The 26,573-nt window shown below is 41.5% G+C and overlaps 1 protein-coding gene across 1 annotated transcript in view; it reads left to right on the top strand.

The window, feature by feature from the left end:
* col27a1a (collagen, type XXVII, alpha 1a) overlaps positions 1–24,445 on the top strand; it is a 74,574-nt gene extending 50,129 nt beyond the window's left edge. Inside the window, exons 18-61 of the mRNA XM_080476934.1 lie at positions 1–54; positions 1,056–1,109; positions 1,194–1,247; positions 1,601–1,654; positions 1,806–1,850; positions 3,529–3,582; positions 3,669–3,713; positions 3,818–3,871; positions 3,978–4,031; positions 5,599–5,652; positions 6,340–6,393; positions 11,471–11,524; positions 11,754–11,798; positions 12,962–13,006; positions 13,098–13,151; positions 14,780–14,833; positions 15,534–15,587; positions 15,680–15,733; positions 15,822–15,875; positions 15,954–16,061; positions 16,145–16,198; positions 16,294–16,401; positions 16,507–16,560; positions 16,649–16,702; positions 17,686–17,742; positions 17,851–17,904; positions 17,991–18,044; positions 18,167–18,220; positions 18,722–18,775; positions 18,924–19,031; positions 19,875–19,982; positions 20,115–20,222; positions 20,339–20,392; positions 21,539–21,601; positions 21,688–21,741; positions 21,825–21,860; positions 21,983–22,000; positions 22,119–22,154; positions 22,249–22,275; positions 22,376–22,426; positions 22,522–22,690; positions 22,776–22,885; positions 23,012–23,230; positions 23,960–24,445. Of these exons, the coding sequence (XP_080333060.1) occupies positions 1–54; positions 1,056–1,109; positions 1,194–1,247; positions 1,601–1,654; positions 1,806–1,850; positions 3,529–3,582; positions 3,669–3,713; positions 3,818–3,871; positions 3,978–4,031; positions 5,599–5,652; positions 6,340–6,393; positions 11,471–11,524; positions 11,754–11,798; positions 12,962–13,006; positions 13,098–13,151; positions 14,780–14,833; positions 15,534–15,587; positions 15,680–15,733; positions 15,822–15,875; positions 15,954–16,061; positions 16,145–16,198; positions 16,294–16,401; positions 16,507–16,560; positions 16,649–16,702; positions 17,686–17,742; positions 17,851–17,904; positions 17,991–18,044; positions 18,167–18,220; positions 18,722–18,775; positions 18,924–19,031; positions 19,875–19,982; positions 20,115–20,222; positions 20,339–20,392; positions 21,539–21,601; positions 21,688–21,741; positions 21,825–21,860; positions 21,983–22,000; positions 22,119–22,154; positions 22,249–22,275; positions 22,376–22,426; positions 22,522–22,690; positions 22,776–22,885; positions 23,012–23,230; positions 23,960–24,106 (2,949 nt within the window). The 3' untranslated portion in view covers positions 24,107–24,445. The remainder of the gene's footprint in view (positions 55–1,055; positions 1,110–1,193; positions 1,248–1,600; positions 1,655–1,805; positions 1,851–3,528; positions 3,583–3,668; positions 3,714–3,817; positions 3,872–3,977; positions 4,032–5,598; positions 5,653–6,339; positions 6,394–11,470; positions 11,525–11,753; positions 11,799–12,961; positions 13,007–13,097; positions 13,152–14,779; positions 14,834–15,533; positions 15,588–15,679; positions 15,734–15,821; positions 15,876–15,953; positions 16,062–16,144; positions 16,199–16,293; positions 16,402–16,506; positions 16,561–16,648; positions 16,703–17,685; positions 17,743–17,850; positions 17,905–17,990; positions 18,045–18,166; positions 18,221–18,721; positions 18,776–18,923; positions 19,032–19,874; positions 19,983–20,114; positions 20,223–20,338; positions 20,393–21,538; positions 21,602–21,687; positions 21,742–21,824; positions 21,861–21,982; positions 22,001–22,118; positions 22,155–22,248; positions 22,276–22,375; positions 22,427–22,521; positions 22,691–22,775; positions 22,886–23,011; positions 23,231–23,959) is intronic.
* The last annotated feature ends 2,128 nt before the right edge of the window (positions 24,446–26,573 follow it).

Raw genomic sequence — 26,573 nt, 5'->3', positions numbered from 1 at the left:
GGCATCCAGGGGGCTCCAGGATTACCAGGCATCCGTGGGAAACCCGGACCGCAGGTTAGTTCTGGTCTGGCTTTAATAACCAGAAATGCTCAAAAATGATAGAACAAGACATAAAGCTTCTTGTCATAAAGATCAGGTTTTTGGGGGGGGGGGGGGGTGCTGTCAAAGATTGGATCAGACTATGAATACATCTTTTAATATATGGCTACAGGTGGCAAAGGGAAACAGCTCCCTCCATCTCGGTATTTTTGCTTTCCTCTTTCCTTATTTATTTTAAACATTTTAAACACTGGATTTAATAACTGTTAGGTTATGTTTCTTTACCTCATTTCTTGAACTTTTTTTTAATCACTGATTGTGACTCAGTTGTTAGAGAGTCAAGGAAGTCAAGTCAATTAGAAAACTTCACATGTGCAACAACATTATCCTTTCTTTTCTTTATTGGAAGCCAAGTTACCCACTTTTGATTGTTCTTTTTATTCTGTGCAGCGCTATATAATAATAATAATGATAATAATAATAATAATAATAATACAGTAACAATGAAACAAGAAAAACACTTAAAATTGCAAATTAAAAAAATAGTCCTTAAAAGGAGTTAAAAGCTTTTAAAAGGAAAGTCATACAGATCTTTACGACTTCAGCTGGACTTTTGCTTTTAGCCTTTTTTCTTTCATTACATCATTTCATGATGTAATGCAGACAAATTGCAATACAACAGCATAATAAATCGTTCAGGCTCTTTCTATGGCTTTTAGACTAAGAGCAACTTTGAAAAGCTGAAATTAAACCAAAATTCTCTACTTTTCACTCGTTAATTGTTTGTTTCACTTTCTATGTGTTTTGCTTTACTTATACCTTAACAGACATGTATTTGACGATGTTCTTGGTCCAGTGTGCTAAAATTATAAGTTAGATTACTCTCAATAAGAGATTAAGAATAAGAGGGGAGACAAGTTTGAACCCTATTGCCCGATCCCTTTCAAGCAGATCGTATCCAGTCATTTAATAGATTATCCAGCAATTTTCTCATGGTTTTATTTGTGATTTTACAGGGCAGATTAGGAGAGAGAGGCCCTGACGGTGTGCCCGGACCTCCAGGCCCCGAGGTTTGTATTTTCGTCCCGATTGATACATGAAATGTGCTTATCTACCCTTTACAGAAACAACAGAGTTTTCTTTTATCCAAACAGGGTTTTCCTGGTGACATGGGACCACCAGGAGAAAATGGCCTTGAGGGACCAAAGGTAAAACCATCACTTTTGCTGTGTCGTCTAATAATCTGTGTATTTCTAGAAACCACAGTACTTCATATCACGATCTTTCATTAGTTGTTGAAAAACTCAAGTATTAGACAAATTAAAAGCGTGGTATTTCATTAGAAAACGTGGAAATATCAGATACGTATTTGCCATAAGGATTTGTCTTTTGCAGATTGTAATTATAGAATTATCCGTCATTTAATGACACTTTGACCAATGTGACCGACGTGCATTACTTCCACGTTGCCGCTTTGGCTTAAAACAACAAAAGAAACCTGTGTATGTTCTATATTTACCTCAACACTATATGATTATTTTACTTCCTTTAATCCATCTAGGGAAAACCAGGGGTCAGAGGTTTACCGGGGCCACGAGGGGTGCCTGGCTTGGAGGTAAGAGTATCAGATGCCGCCCACATCATAACAACCCCAAAGTGCCAGACAGGCTTTAAAACTTTTACTGCACAAGACCTTTCGTGTTGGCGAAGGATGCTTTATGTCCCCAAACAAAAGTCATGCTAAGATCAATATCCTTCCTCTTCAGGGAGACGAAGGCCCATTAGGACCACCGGGCCCCACAGGACTTGAGGTGAGTTAGAATATCAGCACCAGTTTTGACTTGGGCAGGTCAGACTGTGAGACTTCTTAACTCCGTCCATTTAAACCATTATAGTTTAACTTTAGTGTCTGATGTTTCTATATTCAGAAAATGAATAACGTGTATGTATGGATGTGTCTGATGTGAATTTGCAGATGTTCATGTGCATCAATGGTTTTGATTTATACCATCTATGACTGAGGATCTGTATTTTAGAGCTGATTTGCATGTTCTGTAACTTTTTGCACTTTTTTAAGTGAAGATATGGATCGATATCAGATCAATACTTGTTCCCAATCTCCACTGCACCGTTTTAATTCTCAGTGTCCTGTATTGTTTGCAGTATAATTTAATAGTCTACATTTAATTGTGCATCCCAGATTTTGTTGTACCACCGTATGAATTCATCTGAAATGTGTCCGAGGCGATAAAGTGTGATTCCCCTCGTGCATTTTTACGTTTGGATTTGAAAGGAGTTACAAACATGCACGCACGGTGTTGTATAGATGTTGTTGCGGCTTGTGTCTGGCTGATTTGTGAACTTAAGTCTCGACAAAGGATTGTATGCAATCCCTGGTCCTGGCCACCAGGGGGTGATAACTGCCACCCCCGTGTTTATAGGCACCGGGATTTATAGCTGCAATAAAGAGCGAGAGCACGGTAATGGACCACTGCAGCAATAGGGGATTTGTTTGTATTTTTAAACACTTTATCAAAAGATAAAGAAAAGGGTTTTATTTGAATCATGGATATGCCTGCAAGCTGAGTTTTTGGAACTGAAAACAAGATTATTATCCCAGATGCTTCCTATTTTTTTCTTTTCTTTTCTATTTTTTTTTTTTAATCATAAAGTTTACCCATCTTCCACCCACTCTCCTCTCTCATCCTCTGACCCACTTTAAGTCCTCTATCCAAGATGTGCATGCCTCCTCCGGGTGCTGTGACTGATCTCTGGCTCGGTGCCACCGGTCCTCCGCCTCCTCCACCTCCTCCACCTCATCAGCTCGCTGTCTTTTATCCTCGCAGCTCTAAAACATAATGGGCCCTTTCTCTGTACATTTCAGTTTTACTATCTCTGAAACTGTCTCCTGTGCCGTTTATTGCTCATCCTGGGCACTGAGTATATTCTCCCTGTCTGTCTTCATTTAGCTCGTTAAACAAACATAAATCTAAATCCGAAGATTAGACGTCGCAATCCCGGAAAAAAACACAAATTCATTTTGCAAGAAGATTCAGCTTTTACTGCGCGTGTGAGTGAGGACAATGAAACGTTGTACCGTCGTATGACTGCTGCAGTCTGACCTTCAGGTATCGCTGATTTGAAAGCATGAAGCAACCCCCCCCTTCCCCACCCCCACCCCCTCTCTTCTTTACCCTGGGAGCGACTGTCTGTACACTGAGGAACATTACAGCCACTGACCGCTTTCACAGCCGGCCAAAAAAAAAAAAAGTCCCGTCAGCATTACCTGCGCTCTGCTTATTTCGGCGAGCATGTTCGGCCGTCTGCCAGCTGCTTCCCAAACCGCTCCTCAAAATGTCATCTCGTAGGAAACAGATCCTTCTTTTTCTTTTTGCTGAGTATTTGTGATGAGTGTTAATGATGCATCAACGTTATTCACAATTCATCATCCTGTCCAACATGTTGGGGTTTTTATTTTTGTTTTTGCAGGGCAGAATGGGTAGAAAAGGATTTCCTGGGAAGGTTGGCCCAGAAGGCGTTAAGGTGAATTAAAGAAACAGTCTTGAGACAGAAGAATGTTTGATATAATCTTGTGAACTTAACAAATAACAGTGACTTTGCCTCCTCAGGGTGAACCAGGTATTGCAGGAAAAGTTGGCTCCATGGGAGAACGAGTAAGAAATAAAGCCTTTGGCTACTTCCACTGTTGAGTAACTGAAGTTTCCCTCTTATTTATCCATTCATTCATGCTTCCAACACTGAGTGTGTATTGTTTCAGGGCTTGGTGGGTTTCATCGGACCTGTGGGAGAGGCTGGACTTGCAGGAGAGAAGGTTGGAGGAAAAAAAAAAATACAAAAAAATCTTTTCCCAACTTTGTCTGGGAATGTCTCACAAGGTGACTTTGAAGACTGAATGTTTTATTTTGGGTATTTTTTAGGGGGATCGAGGGGAGATGGGTGTTCCTGGACCACCTGGAGAAAAGGGATCAACGGTGAGATGTAAACAAGACGGGGAATGGGGGGGGGGGGGATCTCTGATGCATAAAGATATGTATTGAAATCTTTTAGAGTTTAGAGGAGTTGGTTTGTCTTGGAGCGAAACCTAAGAAATGGCCAACTTAAACTAAACTAAACTGCGTCTGATATTCCCATGGGAATATTGCACATGCTCGGGGGTGAGAGCCTCCTTACCAAGGGAGGAAAGGAGGCACATCACACCACGGACAACATGGGATGTTTTCTAAGCAGCGGTTTGGCACTTTGGCTGAAGACTTTCTGCTGCAAAGTTTTCAACAAAAAAAAAAAAAAAGCCCCAAAATTAAATAGATCCAGTAGAAATTTACTTCGCTGGTTATAATTAACGCAATCCTGCAAACATCTACTCAATATAATGAAAAGCTTTTAAAAAAGCGGACGTTTTAGACATTCTTTGTGCTCTTCTTCTTGCATCTCACACACACTTTGCCTGCTCTTTAAAACAAAGCAAACAGGCTTCTTTGTCGTGTCGGGGGCTTTTATTTTATACCGACTGTTTAATGTATGTAACCAGCTGGAGTGGGTAGGAATTTAGTCATCATTCTTGCTGAAACAGAGAGAGAGAGGTTTCCTGCTGGCTGGCAGCCAGTTGGACTTCTCTCAGGACTTCTTCACCACACACACTCGCGCTCTCACAAGGAAGTTCTCTATTGGCCCTTCTCCCTCGGCTGCAAAACAGAAACAGACCCTCTGGAAAAGACTGCTTCATGCAGCGTGAAGGAGGCCGACCTGCAGACATCAGTGGCCGCTAACAGAGAGCTCATACTGTGGAAATCCACGTTTTATTCCCGTGGATATCTGCCATCGGAGCCGCGGACTGTGCCACAGGGTTGAATATTTATTGCACTCAGCTGTTCAGACTCCAGTGACCAAAATACTCCCTATTGTATTAGTTGTGGTTCGACAAATACTTTGGCCTTCAAACGAGGCGCAGTAAAGAAAGGAGGGGAGACGCGCTGCCAGAAGTCCTGTGTTTTCGGGTGTAAAGTCATCTCCTCATTAAGTGGCTCAGTCTTTTACTCCTCGCCAGTATTTTTGTCCGTGTGCTTTCTTGTGAAGAGATGATTTCTGTGGCTGAAGAAACACATTCTCTCTAATTCAAGTCTATGTTAAGCAGGAGTGCAAATAATGTATCACAAATACTCGCATTACTTTGATTAGGTTCCATTTTTGGAGCAAACCTACTTTTTTGTATTGTTTTCAATGTAATTCACTTAGATTCACACCATGATATCAACTTTTTAAAACGATAATTTCCCACTGAGTATGCCAATAATTTGCATTATTTTAGCTTTGTCTAGCCAAAAAGGATTAGTTTGACTTGATATCTACATTAACACACTTATTTTTCCTCAAATACCTCAAATACCTCTTTTTACATTTCAAATTGATCTTATGTTTTTCCAGCCGACCGTCTGTGGACAAAGACTCCTACATAAGACAATCTCATTATGTATCCACTGATGCACAATCGATGTAATGTGAGTTTTAACCCTTTCATTGTTGTTTGTTCACATGCAACAGGGTCATCCGGGAACACCAGGCGAGACCGGACTACCAGGACCACCAGGAAGAACAGTAAGTCATTATTCTTTTGTGCACTTCCCACATTCTTCTACCCAATAATTGTTGCACTTGATGTTTTATGAGTTTAGTCGACGAATGAACCCCAGACTGGAGTAGTGAGGATGAGTGTGTGGAGGGGGGAAATTATTTTCTGAAAAGCTATAAGAGGGCAAACAATGTTTTGAAAGACTGTTGCTTTGTGGTATATGATGGTAACATGTAGTGTTAATGCCCCCGCAGTCTGCAGCAGTGGCTCCTCTGAGCATTATAAGACCTGGCAGCCTCCTGCTGAACCTGCATTACCCTCCCGTCAGTCAAAACCCCAACACCTATAACCAATTAGAAGCTGCCCCTGCATCCCCCCTTGCAGTGGCCAGGTTTGACAGAGATGGGACTGAGTACGAGTTGAAGGTGGGGGCCACTGAGCCACCAAAACAAACATAAATATGGGGCTCTAGTGTGCAGCGGGACAGGATTCCAGAGCAGACCCTTTAATTGGTGTGAGTGACAGATCTAACAACAAACCCTATAGTGTGTTCCTGAGGTCAGACTGCCCCCCGGGGTCATCAGCTGGGGGGGGTGAGGGGGGGGTCGCTCTTCAGTCTGTCAGTGTAAACCTTTGTTTTATCTTCTCTTTCCTTTTTCCTTCCCCCTTTCTTTTCCCCCCCACTTTATCCTGCTTCCTCCTGTGTTCATCAGGGCCCTGCTGGAGCGGTCGGGCCGGCCGGTACCAGAGGACCCAAAGGCTTGCGGGTGAGTTTTGAGGGCTCACCTCGCCTGTTATTGCAGATTAAGTAACGTGGGGCTGCTTCCAGACTGGTGTCATGACCGGCCCAATGCACACGGGCGCCTGCATTCAGCACATGTGAGGGTCAAAGCTGAGGAAGTTTCATCCCGTTTTCAGAGTCGTTCCAACTGCTGGACGAGCGCCAGTGTTTTAAAACAAACACGCTGATTTCTTTTTTCTTTTCTTTTTTTTTCAACAATTACATTAAACATGAAATAGTGGGTGCAGTTTGTAAGAAGGATCTGCAGTCAATCCAACTACATGACCTCTGTGGTGGTTGGAAAATGTGACCTGGCTTTTGGGGCTAATCTGGAAGCCTGCTGCAGATCAATACAGTGAAACCGGGGAAGCGGGATTCGTGGGAAGATTAACGACGGCTTGTATCGGCCTTTGTGTTTGTTCTGCTTCAGCGGAGAACTCACGCAGTGTTCAAGAAGTCCAAAACAGCAGCTTACAGATGTGTAACCTTCCTAAAAATAGGCATAGAAGCACAATCCAGTGTCATTATCAGCTCACATGTGCAAAATATTTGGAAAAATCAAAGCTGCAGTGGCTGTAATTAAGTACTTCCAGTAGTATCTGTAGGACTGCACAGTTTTGAAGTCAGTTTAGAGAAAGATTCTAGTTTATCATGACAAAGGTTTGTGTGTTTAGAGTCAAACTCTTGCGTTTCATAGTGAATGTGACAGACTGTGCAGCCCGAGATCATTTGATTCATGTCCAGGTGTAGTTTACAACACGTCATCTTTTACTCACCACGCAACATTTTAAATTAACAATCAAACATTTTTTTTAGATTTGTTCTTCAAACTGAGTAAACAGTAAAGCTTCATCCAGATAAATAGATTCAAATACATACTATTGATGATGCAATTAAGTGTGGCTGTAATGTACTTTGAGGACTTTTAGAGAAGACTACTTTTTCGTCAGAGTATTCTTTAATCGACAGCACTTTTACTTAGAATGCAAACAGGCGTCTCTTCAGAATGAGAGCTTGTGTCTGAATATAGATAAAAGATAATCATAACAAAGTGCAATTTAAGTGACGTAACAGTGGTTGTAATTAAGTTAGAGAAAGTCATGGTACATCCTGGGCAGGTTGCCACTTCATCACAAGTGTAAATAAATATGGAACCCCCCCCCCCCCCCCCCCCCCCCCCAAAAAAAAAAAAAAAGTGTCTGTGTAGAACCGGGTGCAGAATGTCAGTCAATAAATCACATGTATTACTTATCCAGTTTATAATGGCAGATATCCACTCAGTGGCTTATTGATGCAGACAGTATTACTTGTTACACCTTGTCCTTTTTCTCTTAAACTGTTTCCCTGTTCTGTTTGGAAATAGCCAAAGACAACCCCGAGACATGTCTAATTCCAGCTTGGCCATCTCCGTAAAAGTGAAATTGTACACAACGCTGCAATTGATTTGATTATTTGTAAGTGGAAAGACAATGAAACGGTGAACAGCAGCTGGATTTGTACCTGGATAAATACCATCCACTGCCCAGATAAGTCATGTTGCTCAGGAAATTTGACCTCTGGAACAAAGCATATGAATACATTTATGAATTCAAGGATGGAAAAGACTGTTTTTTTATGCACCTAAGCAGCTCTTCTTCTGTTATGCATATCCTGTTTTTTTATATGTGTGTATATATAGTTGTTGCTATGGACCACTGAGCCAGCAAAACAATGAAGTTAAAATAGCTCCTATTCAAAGCCTGCTGAGGTCGGCGCGGATGCTCCACGTTGTGTTTTCAGTTAACTTCCACTGCCGGGAAATCTGCCTGCTGCTTCATGACTTACGGTCGAGTTAGGCCAAGATTAGAAACCCGAGATTAGCAAAGCCAGGAGACACAGAGCGGTATCTCTTTCAGAATCTGTTAGCAGCTGTGACATTATATGTATGCAACCACGCACGCGCACACACACACACACACACACACACACACACACACACACACACACACACACACACACACACACACACACACACACACACACACACACACACACACACACACACACACACATATATATATAGATTTGGTGGAATTTAAAGAAAAAAATCTGATATGTCTTATCCTGAATTGCCCTTAAAGGTTAAATATTGACGACCTAAAAAGATATATGGCCCATTGCTGCAGTGGTATGCGCTGTCACCCCATTGGAAGAACGTTACAGGCTCAAACCTCTGGAGTTTGCATGTTCTCTTCACGATTTTATTTATTTATTTATTTATTTTTCCTGGATGTTGCATTCTCTCAACACAACGCAGTGGTTGGTACTCTGGCCTCATAGCGCGAAGGTGGTAGATTGAGTTTGCATGTTTCCTCTCTTTGCATATATGGGTTTTGCGACTCTTAACAGCATAAACCAGTATAGAAGATGAATGCACGCCTTTTTAAGACGCTACTTAGCGTGAAGCATTAATTTTTGACAGCGATGCGACATCGGGCTCTGCTCAAATCCGAGTTGTTTCGAGTACGGACGTGCTGGGGCTTCAGACTAAAGTGCGTATTGGCATCAGACGAGGAGGTTAGTACCACTCCTGTCTCAGTTTCCCTTGCTTTACTTACGGGTGTGAGTGATATCCAAACTTTCTGACTCAATATTTGGACGCCAGCCACGAGGAATCTCCAGTCAGACTAATCAGGCTCCGTATAATTACTCCTCATGACGTCCGAACCAACTAATGTTTTCCACATTGGAAGGCAGACTCATCATCCCTCCCCTCTCAGCGGCCCGTGGTTATTTTTGACCTGATTCAATATATGTGCCGCTGATGTTGATTATTTTGAATTTCGTGCTCCTGTTGTTCCGTCTCCGCCTTTTGTTTAAAGAACATCAGATGCTTGATGTCATTAATTGACTTTCAGGCACAATATTTGAGTGTTTTTTTTTCCATGATCAGATTGGATGAAATATGTTCTTTACTCATTGGCTAATCAGGCTATGTAAACGCACCCAGCGGGTTGCAGGTACCCCAGACAGGAATGTTAATGAGCGCTGCTCATCCAGCTCTATGAATAATAGGCTTATGGCACTTCAGCAAGCGTTGCTCTCCGCGGGCCAAGCTCCCACTGTGCCCAGTCATCAATCACTCACACAACAAGGCCTCCTTTGTGGCTGTGTCATGTTGTATTTGATACTTGCTTTGAAACAATTAATTATCCTCAGAAAATCACAGTAAGCTGCTTGTTACTTCTAACCACAGTGGGGACTGACACTGACCCTCACGGTGTCTTGATTATCAAGTCAGTGAGAATCTCCTCTGTGTCAGCGAGCCAGCATCTTGACTGCCTTTTCTTTTCACACACACACACACACACACACACACACACACACACACACACACACACACACACACACACACACACACACACACACACACACACACACACACACACAAACACAGTTTCTGTCTCAGTAGCATCTGTTAGCATTAGAACAGTGGTTTTCAAAGTGTGGGAGGTGAGCCACCCACCCACCCACCCTCGCAGAGCAGGAGCCACATCGTGTCCTTCCAGCCTCCTCAACTCACCACATACGTCTTGTCTCACCCCAAGTAGTCATTTTTGGTTCTTTGGCATACTTCCTAATGGTTTTCTCGTTATGAGATATTATCGGGCTACAAGGTGGTGTAGTGGTTCGCACCCTTACCTCAGAGCAATAATATTCCCCGTTTGACACTGAGCCAGAGGTCGTTTTTTTCTTTTTTCTTGGTACAATGGTTTATTCTCACAACCCTGAAAAAAACACCTCATTTTTTTTTTCAATGGCGTTAAAAATGACCGCGAATGTGATGAGATTGTGATTCTTTATTTTGTTCTCCATCTAAAGGACTGATGACTTTTGCCCATGGTCAGCTGTGATTGGTTTCAACCCCCCCACAACACTAAGTTGGATTAAGCTAATAGAAGACGGGCAGATATATAAAATAAAATGCTGGAAATGAGCCATAGGCAATAAGAAGTATCGCCTACCTCATCATGTGCTTGGTTGATGCCTTTAATTCTTTCAATTAAATTACTCTATAAATCTGTAAGTCTTTAGATATAGTCTGCAACTGTTTCCTTTTTTACATCATTTTGATTCACCTCAATTTTACTAACGATAAAATTCTGTTTTAGAATAATCTATTTTTGCTTTTCTGTGGGAGTGAACCGGAGAACCCGGATGGGAAAGCCCACGCACAAGCTGAAAGAACATGCAAACTCCACATAGGAAGGCCCGGCCAGTATTTGGACCGACAACTTTTTTTACTGTGAGGCCAGAGTGCTAACCTCTGCACTGCTATGCTGACCTTTCCTCATTCCTCTTTATATAATTATCCGTTCTCAAAGATTAAAGAAGAAAAGAAAATCATGCTGGGAAATACGCTTAGTTGTTACTGTTTCTATTTCCAGTTATGAAGACGATGAAAAGTTTTTTTATTATTTCTTTGTTGACTAGAACAAATGACACAGCATGTTCATATACATGGAATAAGTGATAACACTGAAATGAGTGAATATCTGAAAGGAAGTAGTGTAATCTACAAAAATACATCTTGTGAAGTTAGTATAAGTTCAGTGACTTGCCAGCTTTTTTTTTTTTTTCCCAGAGTAAAGATGAGGAACTCGTCTGGTGGCAGGTGCAAAGCAGATGGACTGCCTGTCTCCTATTTATTATCCCTGCACACTGGACTTGTCGAGCTTTATGTACATTAGGTTGATTGTGTTTGACAGTTGCACCCATGTAATCTAAACAGTCCCACTGTTCTGACGGGGAGTGTTTTAAGTATGAGCTGTGTGTGTGTTCCCACACTTTGTATCGTGAACTTTAGTCAAATCATCGATTCCGGTGCCTCGTGTGACCTTATCATTATCTCTCTGTTGTCTCAGTTAATGCATTTTCGAAGCGGAGCCCCTCAGAGAGTTTCCCCCACCTGGGTTCAGCTGGTGTCAAGCTATACTAGAGATGTTTGTTTACAGTACTTCGTGGCTGCCTGGCAGTGTTACAGTGACCTCTGTTGGTGAAGTGACAGCTGTCTTGCGTTTCAGGGAGCGATTGGGCCCGACGGTCCAACAGGAGAGTTGGGGATAGAAGGCAAGAAGGTAAGGATGCTGGCAACCACGAGAGTAATGGCTATAAAAAAAATACCATAGAGGTGCACACGAATGTTTAATCCAGCACACATAAGAGACTGTTGAGAGGGAAACTGGATCTTGTGCATCAAATAACAGCAGGCCGCACATCTTCTCCTTCCACTGAGAAGGCAGGAAATGTACAATAAATTGATGTCTGGACACTGATCGTGCCTCATCCTTCTTTCTGCCTCCGCAGGGTTTTGACGGTCCTCCAGGAAAAATAGGTTTCCCTGGACCACAGGTAAAGCTTTGGGGTACTTTTCTACTTTTCCACTCCTCAGGCTCATATATTTTTTCGGTGCTTATGTTTCTCAGGAGGGGCGAGATATGTGCATGATTTAGGGGAGCTGCATGATACCAGCAGTGTGGAAGCCTGCGGTGAAAAGAAAAAAAAAAAAAAAAAGCATATTCCTCATGAGAAAAACACTGTCAGGAGTTTTTTTGTCGTTGTTGTTCTTTTTTTACAAACTGTGGGCTAGATTTCCATACCTTGTAATGCAGCATTAAGTTTCTTGCATGGCTCATTTGTAGTGTTTGTATTTGCTCAACCTGCAATTAAACCTGTCAAACAATACTTACCTTCATGAAATATATGGATATAATCTATGGAGAGCCATTACATTATGACCAAGGTGTGGTATGGGCGATCAACACGATAGCAGCAAACACTGGAAACTGTGTGGCGGGGCCTTAATGCGACCATTAACACACAAGGTCCTTTGATTCATTCTTCCATTGCGCCATGGTTCAGTTTTGACACTCACGTCCTCGATGACACTCTCAGTGTGAGACAAAACGTCACTATTGGCATCACGACTTCTCTATGCAGCCCAATACACAAGAAATTACAATGAACTGCGATCAATGAGAACCACGTTTATCTTCTACAGTTTGATATCAGCATCTCATCAGCCCAAACGGGCCAGCCTTTACTATCCACATTCATCAGTGAGACTCAGCGGACCATGACCTCGTCACCACTTTTGATAATTACTGACCGCTGCAGATCCAGAAGAACATCTGTTTTGGAGATCTTCTGATCCAGTTACATTTTTTTCCAATTTGTACTTAAATCTTTACGCTCACCCATTCTTGTGCTTCAACTTTGAGGAGAAAATCCTCACTTGCTGCCAAACATACCCCACCTTTTAACTGGTGCTACGATTGAGGGATAACCAGCGGGGTTTCTTTCAATTCACCTGTCAGCGGTCATAATGGAGTGGCTGATCATCGTGCGAGCTGTTATTATATAAATAGCAAGCCTTCAGATCCTTTCGCCACATGCGTCAGCGTAACAGGTCCGGACCTGTTATTTTGTGAACGTCACGGATCACGCACTGATGAACTGCAGTTTAATTAATCCTGTTCTACACTTTTTTTTTTCCTCTTTTTGTGTCACTCCAGGGAAAGATTGGAGACACGGGGGACGTTGGGCCTAAAGGTTTTCCTGTGAGTTCATTGTTCTCTTACATAGAAATAGCTGATGATGCTGTGTACTGTGATATGTGTACTGTGTATTTACTGACCGTTGTATTTTCAGGGTGTCCAAGGGCCCTCGGGACCTCCAGGGGACAAGGGAATAGCAGGCGAGCCGGTACGAAGTCTGTTTTCCATCTTCTCATTCACGTCTCTGTATCCTCACATCCTGTCATTGTTAATATTCGATTGGTTCTTCTCCTTTCTATTTCGTTTAATCTGCCTGTCAAACTCTTCCTCGATTCCCTTTTCACAAAGTTTCATTAGTTTCTCTTTGGCACGGCACAGCAGCCTGGTTTCACTGCGCCCAATCCTGTTAGCTGCAGAGCACAAACAGCCAACAGGTAGTTTACGAGACATATTTTAGTGCTTATTAAAAAATATATTCAGCTGTATTAAATGTTTCCTCCAGAGGAGCCAGAGAATTGTCTCATCCTTCACACATCTGTTCAGTAGTGGCAGGAGAGTGAACTGTGCCCCTCCAACAGAAAATAAGTGTGGCTCTTGCTATAATGGATAGAATCTTGACTGTTAGATATTTGCTGTCCTTCTCCTGGTTTTAGTTTTATGAGCCGTGTGAGATGCAAAGCAGAAAAGTGAAGGACTGTATGTATGCATGCTGGGTGTCGTCCAGAGGCGCCCAGTCCCGTATAGTTTGTGTTCACACGCAGGAACCATTCGTTAATATTACTCTGTTGCCAGTTTAAATACTATGGCTGATACTTTTATTGTACTCTATACAGTAGACTATGTGTATTTAAAGTGGCACGTGTTGCATTTTAATTGGCAATACACGAGTGCAACACTATGTCATCTGCTGTAAAATACTTGAGATCATGCATTTTCACATGGTGGGTGGGTGGATGGATGGATGGATGGATGGATGGATGGATGGATGGGTGGATGGATGGATGGATGGATGGGTAAGCTGCGGTGTAGCGATGAGCACGCTCCTGTTTCAATGTAATATTTGGTTTGGTTTGTGTGTGGAGTAAATTGTCTTTCTGAAAGGCCCATAGGTGGGAATAAAAGTGTCTTTCTATCTGTGTTTGGTCTGTTATGGACTTGTGATGACTTCTATTTAGCTCATGGTTATCTGTGATCAGCTGCTATTCTCTTCAAACTGTAGTTGGATAAGGTGATATGGAAGATGAACGGATCGAATATAATTGAATTGATTGTCTTTTGTTATTGCATAGCCCTCCAGAATAAACTGATCTCCCCTCTCATAAAGAAAGAGCAGAAACTGTCCATTCACTCTACAAACACACGCCGACAGGCTCCATAAACAAGTTGTATTTATATACTGTGTAATGTCTCCTCTCTTGTGCTGCACAATTGCTTTCCCCCCAAATCCAATGCAACTCTGAGTTTAGTTTTTCTCTTTTGATAATTACTGAGAAATACAAATAAAGGACAACACAGGGGATTTCAGTTGAATTACCGTCACTGTTTGTGAGCTGGATGCAAGTCAACCGGGGAACAAACGTTATTCATATAAACTGAGATGAATAAGTATCGTTGGCGAAGCACCAGCATTTTACAAGCATAATTAGTGGCACACTTACTCATCACATTCAGAGCCAAACTGCTTACAGATGGCTTGCTGATTTATCTGCCACTGGCTGGTTCGAAGTCAACATCCTCTTTTTTTTTTACAGTTTCCACCGAATTTAAGCTGATTTGATTTGATTAAAAGGTTTAAACATCTCAAGTGGGTTTTTTTTCCTCTGTTGTTTTCTGCAGGGATCACCTGGGCCACCGGGGACTGTGGGACTGTTGGGGGAAATTGGTCAAAAGGTGAGAATATTTGCCCTAAAAACCAGATCTTAAACATCATAAAACCCCATGAATGAATGTTAAATGTTAATTCTTTGGTCAAACCTTAAGCATGACACACTCATGCGCACACATCTTTTGCTTTCTTGCCTTCCTGGGAGATTGAATCGACTTACTGGAACTAAACTCATCCGTAACTGCGGCATGCTCAACCCTAAACTCTTACCCTCACCTTAGCCTCTAACCATACCTATGTTAAAACATGTCTTCTCCTAAAATAATGTGATTGTCCATACAAATTTAGGTCCCCACAACCAAAACAAATACACACAAACACCTCTGTGCTTTGACGTAGTTCTTTCACCAGCCTGCTATTATAACCTCAACCACAACAACAAAGACCTCAAGCTTAGTTTTGAATCTCATTTTAACATAGATTTAAGCTGAACTCTACATCTAAACACAAAATACACACACACACACACACACACACACACACACACACACACACACACACACACACACACACACACACACACACGCGTGTCACAGATGTCACAAAATGGTCTATTGGGACTAAATGATTAAATGTGTGCCATCAGTTCCACTCCGTCTCCCCGATGGATCAATAATTTCTTTTGATTTCACGATTCTGTTCAGTGAAACTACTTCACAAAGATGCCTTTTGTCTCTGATGATACTTATGGAATACACTCTTCAGGGTCCTCCAGGCAACGTGGGTGAACCAGGACTGCCAGGCGAGCCGGGAGAGAAGGTGAGAGAGTGACACTGCTGCAGTTTCATATTCGAGTTACACTTTATTTACATTCCACAGTACAGTTGGTTTATCATGTCTTTGTGTGATAGGGAGCTGTTGGACCTGCTGGAAACATTGGAGAGCAGGGCCTAATTGGACAGCGGGTATGTTTACCAGTGATAAACAATCAATTCTTTGTATTATATACTTGCTGCCGACTTTATTTATTTTGGTTTCCGTCTGTGCGCGCAGGGAGAGCCAGGCCTGGAGGGAGAAGCCGGTCAATCCGGTCCCGATGGAACCAAGGTGAAGCATAGATATTCCTGATGTCCTTGGATTCGGTGTAGGTTGGTAAATGTATTTATGAATATTGAATATTCTCAGGGTGAAAAAGGTGACATGGGTCAGGAGGGTGACTCGGGAGAAAAAGGCGAAATCGGACTAAAGGGAAAGGAAGGACCACCTGGAAGTCCTGGCCTCACTGGCGTCCGGGTAAGCCACCTTGTGAACACCTTCGTCGTCCACTAATATCCCTGTATCTTCTCTTAATGTGTTTCTTCTTCTCCTCACTCAAGGGTCAAGAAGGAAAATCTGGCAAAATTGGGGAAAGAGGCAAACTAGGCTCAAAGGTTTGAACATCAGATGATCATCCACCACTAATCCTTCCGTCAATCTCAATCTTTGCATGTGAAAGACATGGATGCCATCATTTGTACATTTGTAGGGTGCCAAAGGAAATCAAGGCTACCTTGGGGAGACTGGGACCGTGGGAAAGATTGGACCGCTGGGCTTTGTCGGGCTAAAGGGATCCAGAGGGACTATTGGACACGTGGTAAAGTTTAACAGTACTTATATGAATGTTTACAATAATAACCACTTGTAAAATCACAGTTAATTTGGACTACAATTATCAACTGAAAGGATTTGTTGTGTTCAGGGAGCTCCTGGTCGAATGGGTCAACAGGGGGACACTGGTCTTGGCGGTTATGAAGTAAGATCACTTTACGAGGAACTTTACACAAACGTCTTCTGGTTCTTTTGTGTGTTTGACACAAGTTCCTGGGTTTTTTTTTTCACAGGGCCATCAGGGACCACAAGGCCCCATGGGGTCTCCAGGACCAAAAGGTGAAAAGGTACACCTCGTTCACTTTATGTGTAACATGTTTGTTTTTTTCTCCTTTCTTTTAAGTTAGATGTTCTTTTTTTATTTCGTTTTTCGGCTGCACCCGTCAGGAGTCACCACAACAGATCACCCTAACCTTGCCTCCTCTACACAAAGCATTTCCATGTCCTCCTACATTCATGACCTCCTTGTCTAAAATATCCACCACTTCTCCTCAGGATGTGTCCACACCATCCTGACCTGGCCTGTCTCGCTTCACGTTTAACCTGTGCAAAGCCTTAGCAAGTTAGATTTCGTTTTGTGTTATCAGGATTAGAATCATTTGTCCAGGATGAAATATAAAAAAAAAAAAAACAATCATTGCATTTGAGTGACCTGAAAGAAAACCAGGATACGGAATTGGCAATAAATACAAATGCCTCCTGTACACAGTTGGATATTAACACTTCATATTCATCTATTAATGCATTAATTCTCAATACTGTGTTATCTATCATAAGGTAGGGGGCTGGAGCTTATCCCAGCTGATTAAGAAAAAAAAAAATAGAATACACCCTGAATGGAACCAAAACTGCCTCGGATGCATGTACAGGGAGAACATGCAAATCCCACATGGAAACTAACCGAACCCATACATGAACTGGAGATCAGCCTAATGTGAAATGACATGCCCTTAATATACATACAAGTGGATCATTTTATATTAGAGAGTCACCTTTTGAAAAACGCAAGTTCGGTCAAAATAGACAAAGTTTCTTAAATATGAGCACCAGACAGCCTCCGTCCCCCTCCCCCCTCCTCCGTTTTGTTTTATTTTTATTTTTTTCAAGTAAGTCTGGACTAAAGCCTCTCAGTCTCTGGATCAGAAGTTCTGGACCCTTGGCCATTTTGGCATCTTGTTTACTGTGCTTCATTATTTTTTTTTCTTGTAAATATGATGACTGGAAACAAAGACCAACTGTTTTTAAAAGTGTGTATTGTTTGTATCTGCAGGGCGAGCAGGGGGACGATGGGAAGGTAGAGGGTCCTCCTGGTCCTCCAGGTGACATAGTAAGTCACATTTGACTTACCTGGCTTCATTTTCCCGCTGATTGTTATGAATACGGTTGCAGAAGTCACATTATTTGCAGTTGACTCATATAATTCTGGTTTTATCAGGGGCCTGTTGGTGACAGAGGAGAAAGAGGTGAACCAGGAGATCCAGGGTACAAAGTGAGTACTCCAGAGGGTTTTCACTTCATCCAGCAGTTTCTTACATTGACATTTGGGTTCATAACACCGGGTTTGATATGTTTCAGGGTCAGATTGGTGTGGACGGAGAGCGAGGCCGATCTGGAGCTCTTGGGCTGCCGGTGAGTGTCAAAACTTGTGATTTCCATATGCAGCTGACATTAATTCAATACAAATAAACAACCAAGGTGTGTCCACACAAGTTGTTTTTAGAAGCGTTTATTTACACAAATGGCTTTTTCAGGGACAACCTGGACCACGAGGACAGCAAGGACCGAAAGGGGCCAAAGGAGACCGAGTAAGGACGTTAAAATTTAGATATTTCCTGAGTTAGTTGTGTTACACAATAAGAGTTTCTAACCTTGTATTATTACGATTACAATTTGACCTTTGCTCGATTACAATTACCAAGGTTCTGCTTTGTCTGAGTAGTACTTTATTTGAGTGATTCCCTGCATTTGATTGTGTCTTCTACCTTTAAAAGATGTAAGCTGAATGTGTGAAAAGAAAAAAAACTAACCGAGGAAAATGGGCTCACTGCAGTTCGTCACAGATCACAACACAGCTCTCATTTCAGTTTAATGCTTAAAGAGAATGGCATGCACAGATTTATATAGCTTTCAGTATTCCTTCATGAAGCTGCATTTGATTAAGCCTCGACGCTGAGTTTGTAAATCTTTAGGGAAACTTACGAAGTCTTGTTGTGACCTCTGCAAATAAGTGCCAGACGCTGCTGGCTTTTACTGAAGTGCCTTGGAGTGAATTCTTTATAGAAAATCTCTTTCCTCTATCTTTTAAGGGACTAAAGGGCAAAAAAGGTCAGACAGGACAAAAAGGAGCCAAAGGACCCGAGGTAAGATAAGAATTTTTTTTTAAGTTATTTATGAAAATGAGGTCTAAGCAAAAATTTGTTAAATTTTCAAGCAAATACAGATTAGAAAAAAAGATTCTAATAATTTCATTATACCTATACGTGTACCTATGTCCTCTTGTCCCTTCAGGGTGGGGGTGGTTCCTCTGGTCCCAGAGGTGTCGTAGGTCCAGAAGGGCAGGAGGGTGTACCCGGGGTTGATGGAGTCCCAGGAAAAGATGGCAGCACAGGCATGCCGGTGAGTCCTTCAAAGAAATCATTAATCCTTTGCTCAGAAAACTTAAAACAAACTGATCAGACATAACATTATGACTCTCGTGGCAATTGTCAGTGGGTGGGATTAATTAGGCAGCAATTTTGCCATCAAAACTGATTCATCACAAGCAGGGAAAATGGGAAATATAAAGGATTTGAGCAAGTCTGACCTGAGCCAAATTGTGGTGACTAGATGTCTTGATCGGAGCATTTCAAATGTGGTCCAAGGATGGAAACGTAGTGATCCTGGAAAAGACTCATGGGCTGTCAAAGATCATTAGTGCAGAGTGGGTGTGTACGCCAGCCTATTTGGTTCTGATAGAAAGGTTATGAGAAAACATCCCAGTTTGTGTATCTGGCTGCAAAACATGGAGCCTGTACATATTCATAATATGATGGTTGATCGGTGTATATTTAGACGTCTATACCCAAAGTACTACTCTTTAGAGGTACAAGTGATAATTGCAATGTGCTATATGTTGGAGTAACAAAGTCCCAGGTTTGTTGGGTTTGCTGTCTTTCAAGAGTTGACTGTAGTAGGAGGATAAAGAAGGGCTTTGTCTTCATAAAAGTTCACATATAAACAGTATTCATTCTTTGGAACCATACAAATTTGGACATATTTGGGTCTTATTATGAAAAGCTATCATCGGTTCATAGCAACAGAAAAGCCTCATCTTCAGCTTGACGACATGAAGTGAACTTCATTCCAATCTGGACAGTATTTAATGGGATTTCCTGCTCTATTTCTTTCGACATCTAATGCTCCCATGGCGGTCGGAACAAGAGCTTTTGCTTATCTTGTGATCTCCCAATATGTGTCTAGGGAGAGCACGGTGATGATGGCGAGGCTGGTCTTCCCGGTAAACACGGCTCACGTGGTAAAACCGGCGTTGTCGGACTCCCAGGTGATCAGGGAAGCATTGGACCAAAGGTAAGAGTAAATATAATTATTACTTCACACAACTTAACACAGAGCAGGTGTTATGTTGTATGAGTAAACAAGCAATATATGATATCACAGTTTTGATGATGATGAAACTTTTCTCTATACTCCTGCATCCAGGGTGAGCGGGGCCTTCGAGGCCAGAGCGGACCTCCAGGAAAACGAGGTTTTAAAGGTGGGATGGGACTACCAGGGCTACGAGGAGACGCAGGACCCAAAGGACAACCTGTAAGTATCAGCTGCATGTACATACGTATGCTATATTATCACTGACTAATAGGAATTCTTGATAAACGTGTACATTGTTTTTTAGCGTTTTGATTGTTGATTAAATTCTTCTTCAGGGCGATACGGGGGCACCAGGGTTTCCAGGAATTCTGGGCGTATTTGGACCGAGGGTATGTTCATGTGTTCGTCACAAGACAGGATCTTGTTTGCACATAATGCAACCATGATCACCTTTATACTGTGGGAATTACTTCAGCCAAAATAAAGATTTTTTTTTAAAATTGCGACTGGATATGACACATACTAATTCACAATGAGGCAAGAACCTTAGGTTCATGTGGATTCCTATACTTAGCATGTTTGGGTTTTTTTTTACGTCTAATTTTTTAGAAAAAACCTTAATGGAAAAAAGCATTAAACTATTGAGTGCATCATTAAAACACACTTTTTTGTGTCATAGAAACAAATTAAATTATAAAATTGAAAGTGAAATTACACCATTACAGATTACTTATAAGGATGTATCTTGGAAGAGTTTTGCTTTTTTTGCCTTTGAATCTATCAGCCATCAACAATAATATCTTAAAATACAATAAAAAACTGTATACTATACTATTGGGTGTGAGGTTGGGGGGGTACACTGTATACATAAAATTCAATTAGTCATAAAGTAGAGGTTTTCTGATGAAAATGGAATGTTTGAATATACAAGTAAGCATTGCCACATACATTTCAGTGTCAAATAAACTAGAATAATCTAAATATTTCATATATAGACAGAGAAGAAACAGCCAGTTTCCAGCTTTATTACTCAGTCCCATCATAGTTTTCCCAAACACAGGCTGTTTTCTTTCCTCATAAGATCTAGTTAATAAAAGAAAAATTCTTCCATTCACTTCCTATTCTGTGGTCCTTATAATCTCATTTCGTAAATCACCAGTTTTAGGAAAAGTAGTCTCATTTTCAGCACTGGCTGCATCCGTCAATCCGGAGTTGATTTACGCTCCCAAGTGTAAATCAAATTTTCCATCATGCAAAAAAACCCCAAAAACATATTTCATCTGTGTCCTGTTTGTGTAACAGTAAAGATCTGATTTAGTTTTTTTATTGAAATCATAATGCAGAAGCCAAGGCCAGACTTTATTTGCTAGAAACACTGTCTGCGATATGGAAATGGTTAGTCGATGCCACATGTCTCAAAATGAGGCACAGATTAACTTGGAAATCGCGGTTGGAGTATAACAGAGCATTCTTTAACACATGGGTTTTTGTTGTGTTTGATGAGTGGCTATAAAACATATCACTGCTGTTTTCAGGGACCGCCAGGAGACTTTGGGCCAAAGGGCATGCGGGGACCAAAGGGCCCACAGGGCACAATAGTAAGAAGGCTATTCAGATTACACTTTTAGTAATGAAATCCTCAAGATCCCTATTTCACTCCATTTCTCCTGTTTGTCCTGATCAGGGCAGAATCGGAGTGGTTGGCCCTGTGGGAATAATTGGTCCCAGTGGAAGCGCGGTAAGTCTTATCCTTGAAAGAAGCGTGACCTTTTCTAAAAGCTGTCGCTCTTCAGCGTACTGACCAGGTGCATGTCTTCACAGGGTCCTCGAGGCGAGAAAGGCAACCGTGGGGAGAATGTAAGTATTCCTCACCTTTTCATTCAGTTTTGCACGTTGTTCACATTGTCTGCTCTGTGAAATATGGAATTTTAAAACGAACATCCCAGCTGAAAATCTGTCTTTTCTCTCTTTTTAAACAGGGAGTGCAAGGTCCAAGGGTATGTTTGAATATCATTTTTTTCCCCCTGTTATTCCAAGTGATTTGTATATTACGGTGGGCACTTGATTGAGAACACAGACGTTAACATTCGTGTGGATGTTTTTCTTCTTCATCAGGGATCTCCTGGACCCCGTGGACCCCCTGGACTTCCAGTAAGTTCTCCACTCTCATTGGTTTAACAGAAAGTACATTTTTGGTTGTGTAACTAATACTTGTTTTTTTCTCTCTCTCTCTCTCTCTCTTTAGGGTCCCCCGGCTGTCCCTCAATCATTTGTAAGACATGTTATATTTGTTCATTTCATTACAGCCAATGAGGCTCATACAGTTGATATGTGCTGTAATTGTAAAACACATTATTGTTTTTTTGCTGCAGAAAGAAGATGGTATTTTGTTTTTGGATTCACCCACCTCACTCAGGACTGAGGTTAGTAGATTATCAATATTTCAATGTTTTTTTTTTTTTTTTTTTTTTTTAAACTCTTCAGGATTTTACAGATTTTAATTCTCCCCATCTCTTAGAATAAGCCAGTAATGGACCTGCCGATGCTGGACCAGGGTGCAGAGATCTTTAAGACCCTCCACTACCTCAGTAACCTGATCCAGAGCCTGAAGAACCCACTGGGCACCCGGGATAACCCTGCTCGTATCTGCAGGGACCTGCACAGCTGTGAACAGAAGTTAAATGACGGTGAGGATCGTGTGCCCGCTGTGCTAAAAGACCGGATCATGTTTTTGTGGATTATTAATGTCATTAATGTGTTTTCGATGTTCAGGCACTTACTGGATTGATCCCAACCTGGGTTGCTCGTCAGACACAATAGAAGTCTCCTGCAACTTTACTGGAGGTGGACAGACTTGCCTGAAACCAGTAACCGTGTCAAAGGTACGTAGAAAGCCACCACAATAAACCAGGAAAATATCACACGAATTATAAACCCAACATAGACGAGCATTAACGTGACTTTACTCTCGTTTCTCCATGTTTTTTTGTTTTTTTTTGTGTGTGCAGCCAACGATGACTGTCGGCCGTGTCCAGTTGAACTTTCTACACCTGCTGAGCTCGGAGGCCGTGCAACACATCACCGTCCACTGTCTGAACGCCTCGGTTTGGAGGTCGGCCGAGGATCAACCGGCTTCCCAGGGGTCTGTGAAATTCAAGGCCTGGACTGGGGAGGTGTTTGAGGTCGGAGGAGAACTGGAGCCAGAAGTCTTGGAGGATTCCTGCTGGGTAGGAATAAGATACTGCCATCTGTTTTAACATTTTTCCGTGTATGTTTTACACTTGATTAGTTTGGATCAGTTGTAGCCGAAAAGTGTATAATAGCCCAAAATTGGTGAGTGGTGTGCACCTACAATATTTCAGAGACTCATTAAACTCGTACACGTGCAGATTTAACAGCAATATCCTTCAATAAATCCCACTACACCCCCATGTCATGCCTTCACACATCCAGACTCGGTGATAGACGGTCAATGCACGGCACCTCGTTTTCACATTACAAAGCAAAAAGTGGAACAAGTCAAAGCTGGGTGAAGAAGATGACTGGGAACCCACTCAAATACAAATCCAAAATAAAATTCATGACTTTTGACTTTCCATCTGTCCAATTTAATCTGGAGCAGCTCTCGGCTCACGATGGACAGAAGTAGGATACACCTTGACCGGTCTACAGACAATTTATTGTCACCAATGAGCCTCAAATGCATGTTTTTGGACTAAAGGAGGAAACACGTATAGAAACGCTGTGCTCGGAGTCAAATCTAAAACCTTCTTGGTTTGAGGCGGGAATGCTAACGACAACAGTCTTTATATTACCTGAATATTTAACAAAACCTTTTAGAAGAAGCACACGAAGATTTCACGTCTATATTTGTGTCTATTCCGAGAATAACCCGCTGCTGAATTTCTGGCTTTTAATTCACTAACTTTTAATTTTTTTTTGAATTGCACATACAGATAAAAGACGGACGCTGGCACCAGACCCAATTTGTGTTTTACTCCACGGACCCCACCCTGCTCCCTGTGGTCGATATCTTCAACCTCCCGAAAAGCAGTCCGGGTTCGCATTACCACCTAGAAGTAGGTCCCGTGTGCTTCCTGTGAGTGTTAAGCCCTCTGAGCACGGAGGGACTGGAGAACCACACGTGCAGGCGTGCATCCGAGCAGCCTCCTCCGAAGCCACGGCCAAACACTGTCCGAGAAAAAAACAAAAAAGGCCACCACCCCCTCCATATAGATCCTGCTTCACTCTACCAATCTCCCATTGGACTGCAGACACATAGGCAGAAAGTACAGGGAGGTGTGTTGGTGGGGGGGGTGGGGGGGGGTCAAAGAAGAGCTGAGGAGGAAGAGCGGAGTTCTTGCACTAATAGCTTCTCAATATGGCAAAAGCTTCGTCAAGCTCGTCAAGATGGATCTCCACCTAATGTGCCTGCTTGGAGGAAAAAAAACAACAAAAAAAAAGGCTCTATGCCACAGAATCTCTCCAGAACATTGTTTAGTGAAGGGAGACCAAGGCCAAGTTTAATCAGCGGACATTATAATAACTTATTTTTGTAAGTGCACACAGTCTGTATGCTGTGTGTGTTTTTTTTGTTTTTTTGGGGGGGGGGGGGGCAGAGGGGGTGGGGGGGATTCCAGGAATTCAATTCAATCAGAAGAGAAGAATTAACATAATTGGGATCAGTTAAATGTACATATAAATATATATATAAGCTTATTATTAACTTTTTATACATGTATATCTCATGTAAAAAAAAATAAAAAATCTTTTAAGTGCAATAGAAGATAAGAGGATAATTTGATATTTTAAACCTAAATGGAAGGATTTTTCAGGGGTGCCATTTTAATTGCCTTCAGTGCTTATCTCCTCTCGATCCCACACAGGCGAATTAATCCAGCGAGAGGCTCAACTGAGCAGATGTCCCATTTGTACGGACTTCAAATGAGAGATTTTCTCCCTGTTTTTGGAGGGGGGGGAAAAACACACACACACAAAAAAACGTGGCGCCTAATCAGATCTTAGCAAATTACATTTGGAGCCACAAAGAGATGCTCGCAAGCCGTCCACATGGGGGACGTCGGTGTATTGGTAATAAACGTAATACATTATTAAACCGGATGCCACTGATGAAGGGAGAGTGAGGTCAGAGGTCACATCGAGGAGGACGACTGCGGAGCTCTAGTTCTCGGTAGTGTTTTTTTTTTTGTTTGTTTTTTTTAGACCCTCTGTATCTGTGGAGTGTGAAATTAAATGATGAATTAAAAAATAGAAAGGTACGATATTTAGCCACGTGGGACTCTCAACCTTCCCATCTAACAGTTGACAGTCTACAGGTACGGGCAATCCTTAGAGAAGAACTGAGCCACAACGGAGAGGATTGATGAATCTAAAAAAAAGACCTCCATGGTCCTCCCTCAAATGCATGGTGCTACATAAATGATCTAAGGTGCTAACTATAGTGCTGTTATGACACCACTTTTCTGATATATTCTCTTTATAGTGCATGCTTGCTTAGACAAAGAAAAAGTCCCTACGCCGTAGCTCCATAGTGCACTACAACAATGGTGATATCCCATCCAACACTACGTAGTTCCCTGATAGTCGGCCATCTGTTGGTCATTACGAGTGATTCTTTCTTAAATGCTGCAATTTAAAGAGATGCTTATTCTGAGGGAAAATATTTTTGAGATAACTATTAAAAGTAAGACCAGATTTTTGCTTTGGTATCCAGTGTAAATCACAGGGCTGGAAGTTCTTTTTTTTTTTTTTTTTTTTTAAACAATAAAGTTGTCTTTCTTCTGTACAAAGACCCCCCCCCCCCTCCTCACACACAGCTGTGTGAAATACTTGGTAGAATCACATCTTGTGGAGATAGTTTTACTAAAACATTTTCTTTGTTGTAGCTGGACACAAATGTGTATAATTGTGTAAACCTTGCTGTATACAGTGGATCCCCTCTTGCTAATTTAATGTTATTTAATGTTGTTAACGTGGTTGCTGACTGAGCATAACTGTTGGTTGAAGCTGAACTACTCTTTCTGACAACTTTATATATCAGTTATCCCAACTGGTCTTGGAGTTTATAGATTTTTTTTTTTTTTTTTAATGTGTAAATTTGGGGCTCCAGAGAACAAATTTATTGCAATGTTAATTCTTTTATTTTTTTAATTTTTGTTATGTTGGGTCTTTTCTCTCTCTATGATAATCAAACATGTACTGTACCAAGGCTGTGCTATACTATAACTTGTGTTTTAAAGAATTATGCAAATATGTGAAATTTCTTCTTTTTATTTTGTTTTTGTAAATCTGTTGTAGATGTTTAAAAAGCTAAGAATACCTCACAATTTTACACATAGGACTTGGTGCAAAGCTTTTTTTTTTTTTTTTTCTGTTACCTTCATAATTGAAACCTTTTTGGGAAACATCAGCCAAATACAGCAAGTCATCAAACTCTGAACAAGATAATTTCTGGTGCCTTTATCTGTCTACTCTTTAGTCATTGTTCAATGTCCATTTGTTCAATAAATATTTTCAATTTTGTGTGGCTCGTTATCATTTTTTTTTTTT

The sequence above is a fragment of the Lipophrys pholis genome, assembly GCF_963383615.2.
Source record: "Lipophrys pholis genome assembly, chromosome: 12".
In the NCBI taxonomy this organism is placed as follows: Eukaryota; Metazoa; Chordata; class Actinopteri; order Blenniiformes; family Blenniidae; genus Lipophrys; species Lipophrys pholis.
The sequence above is the reverse complement of the archived record's forward strand: the minus strand, read 5'-3'. Positions and strand labels throughout refer to the sequence as shown.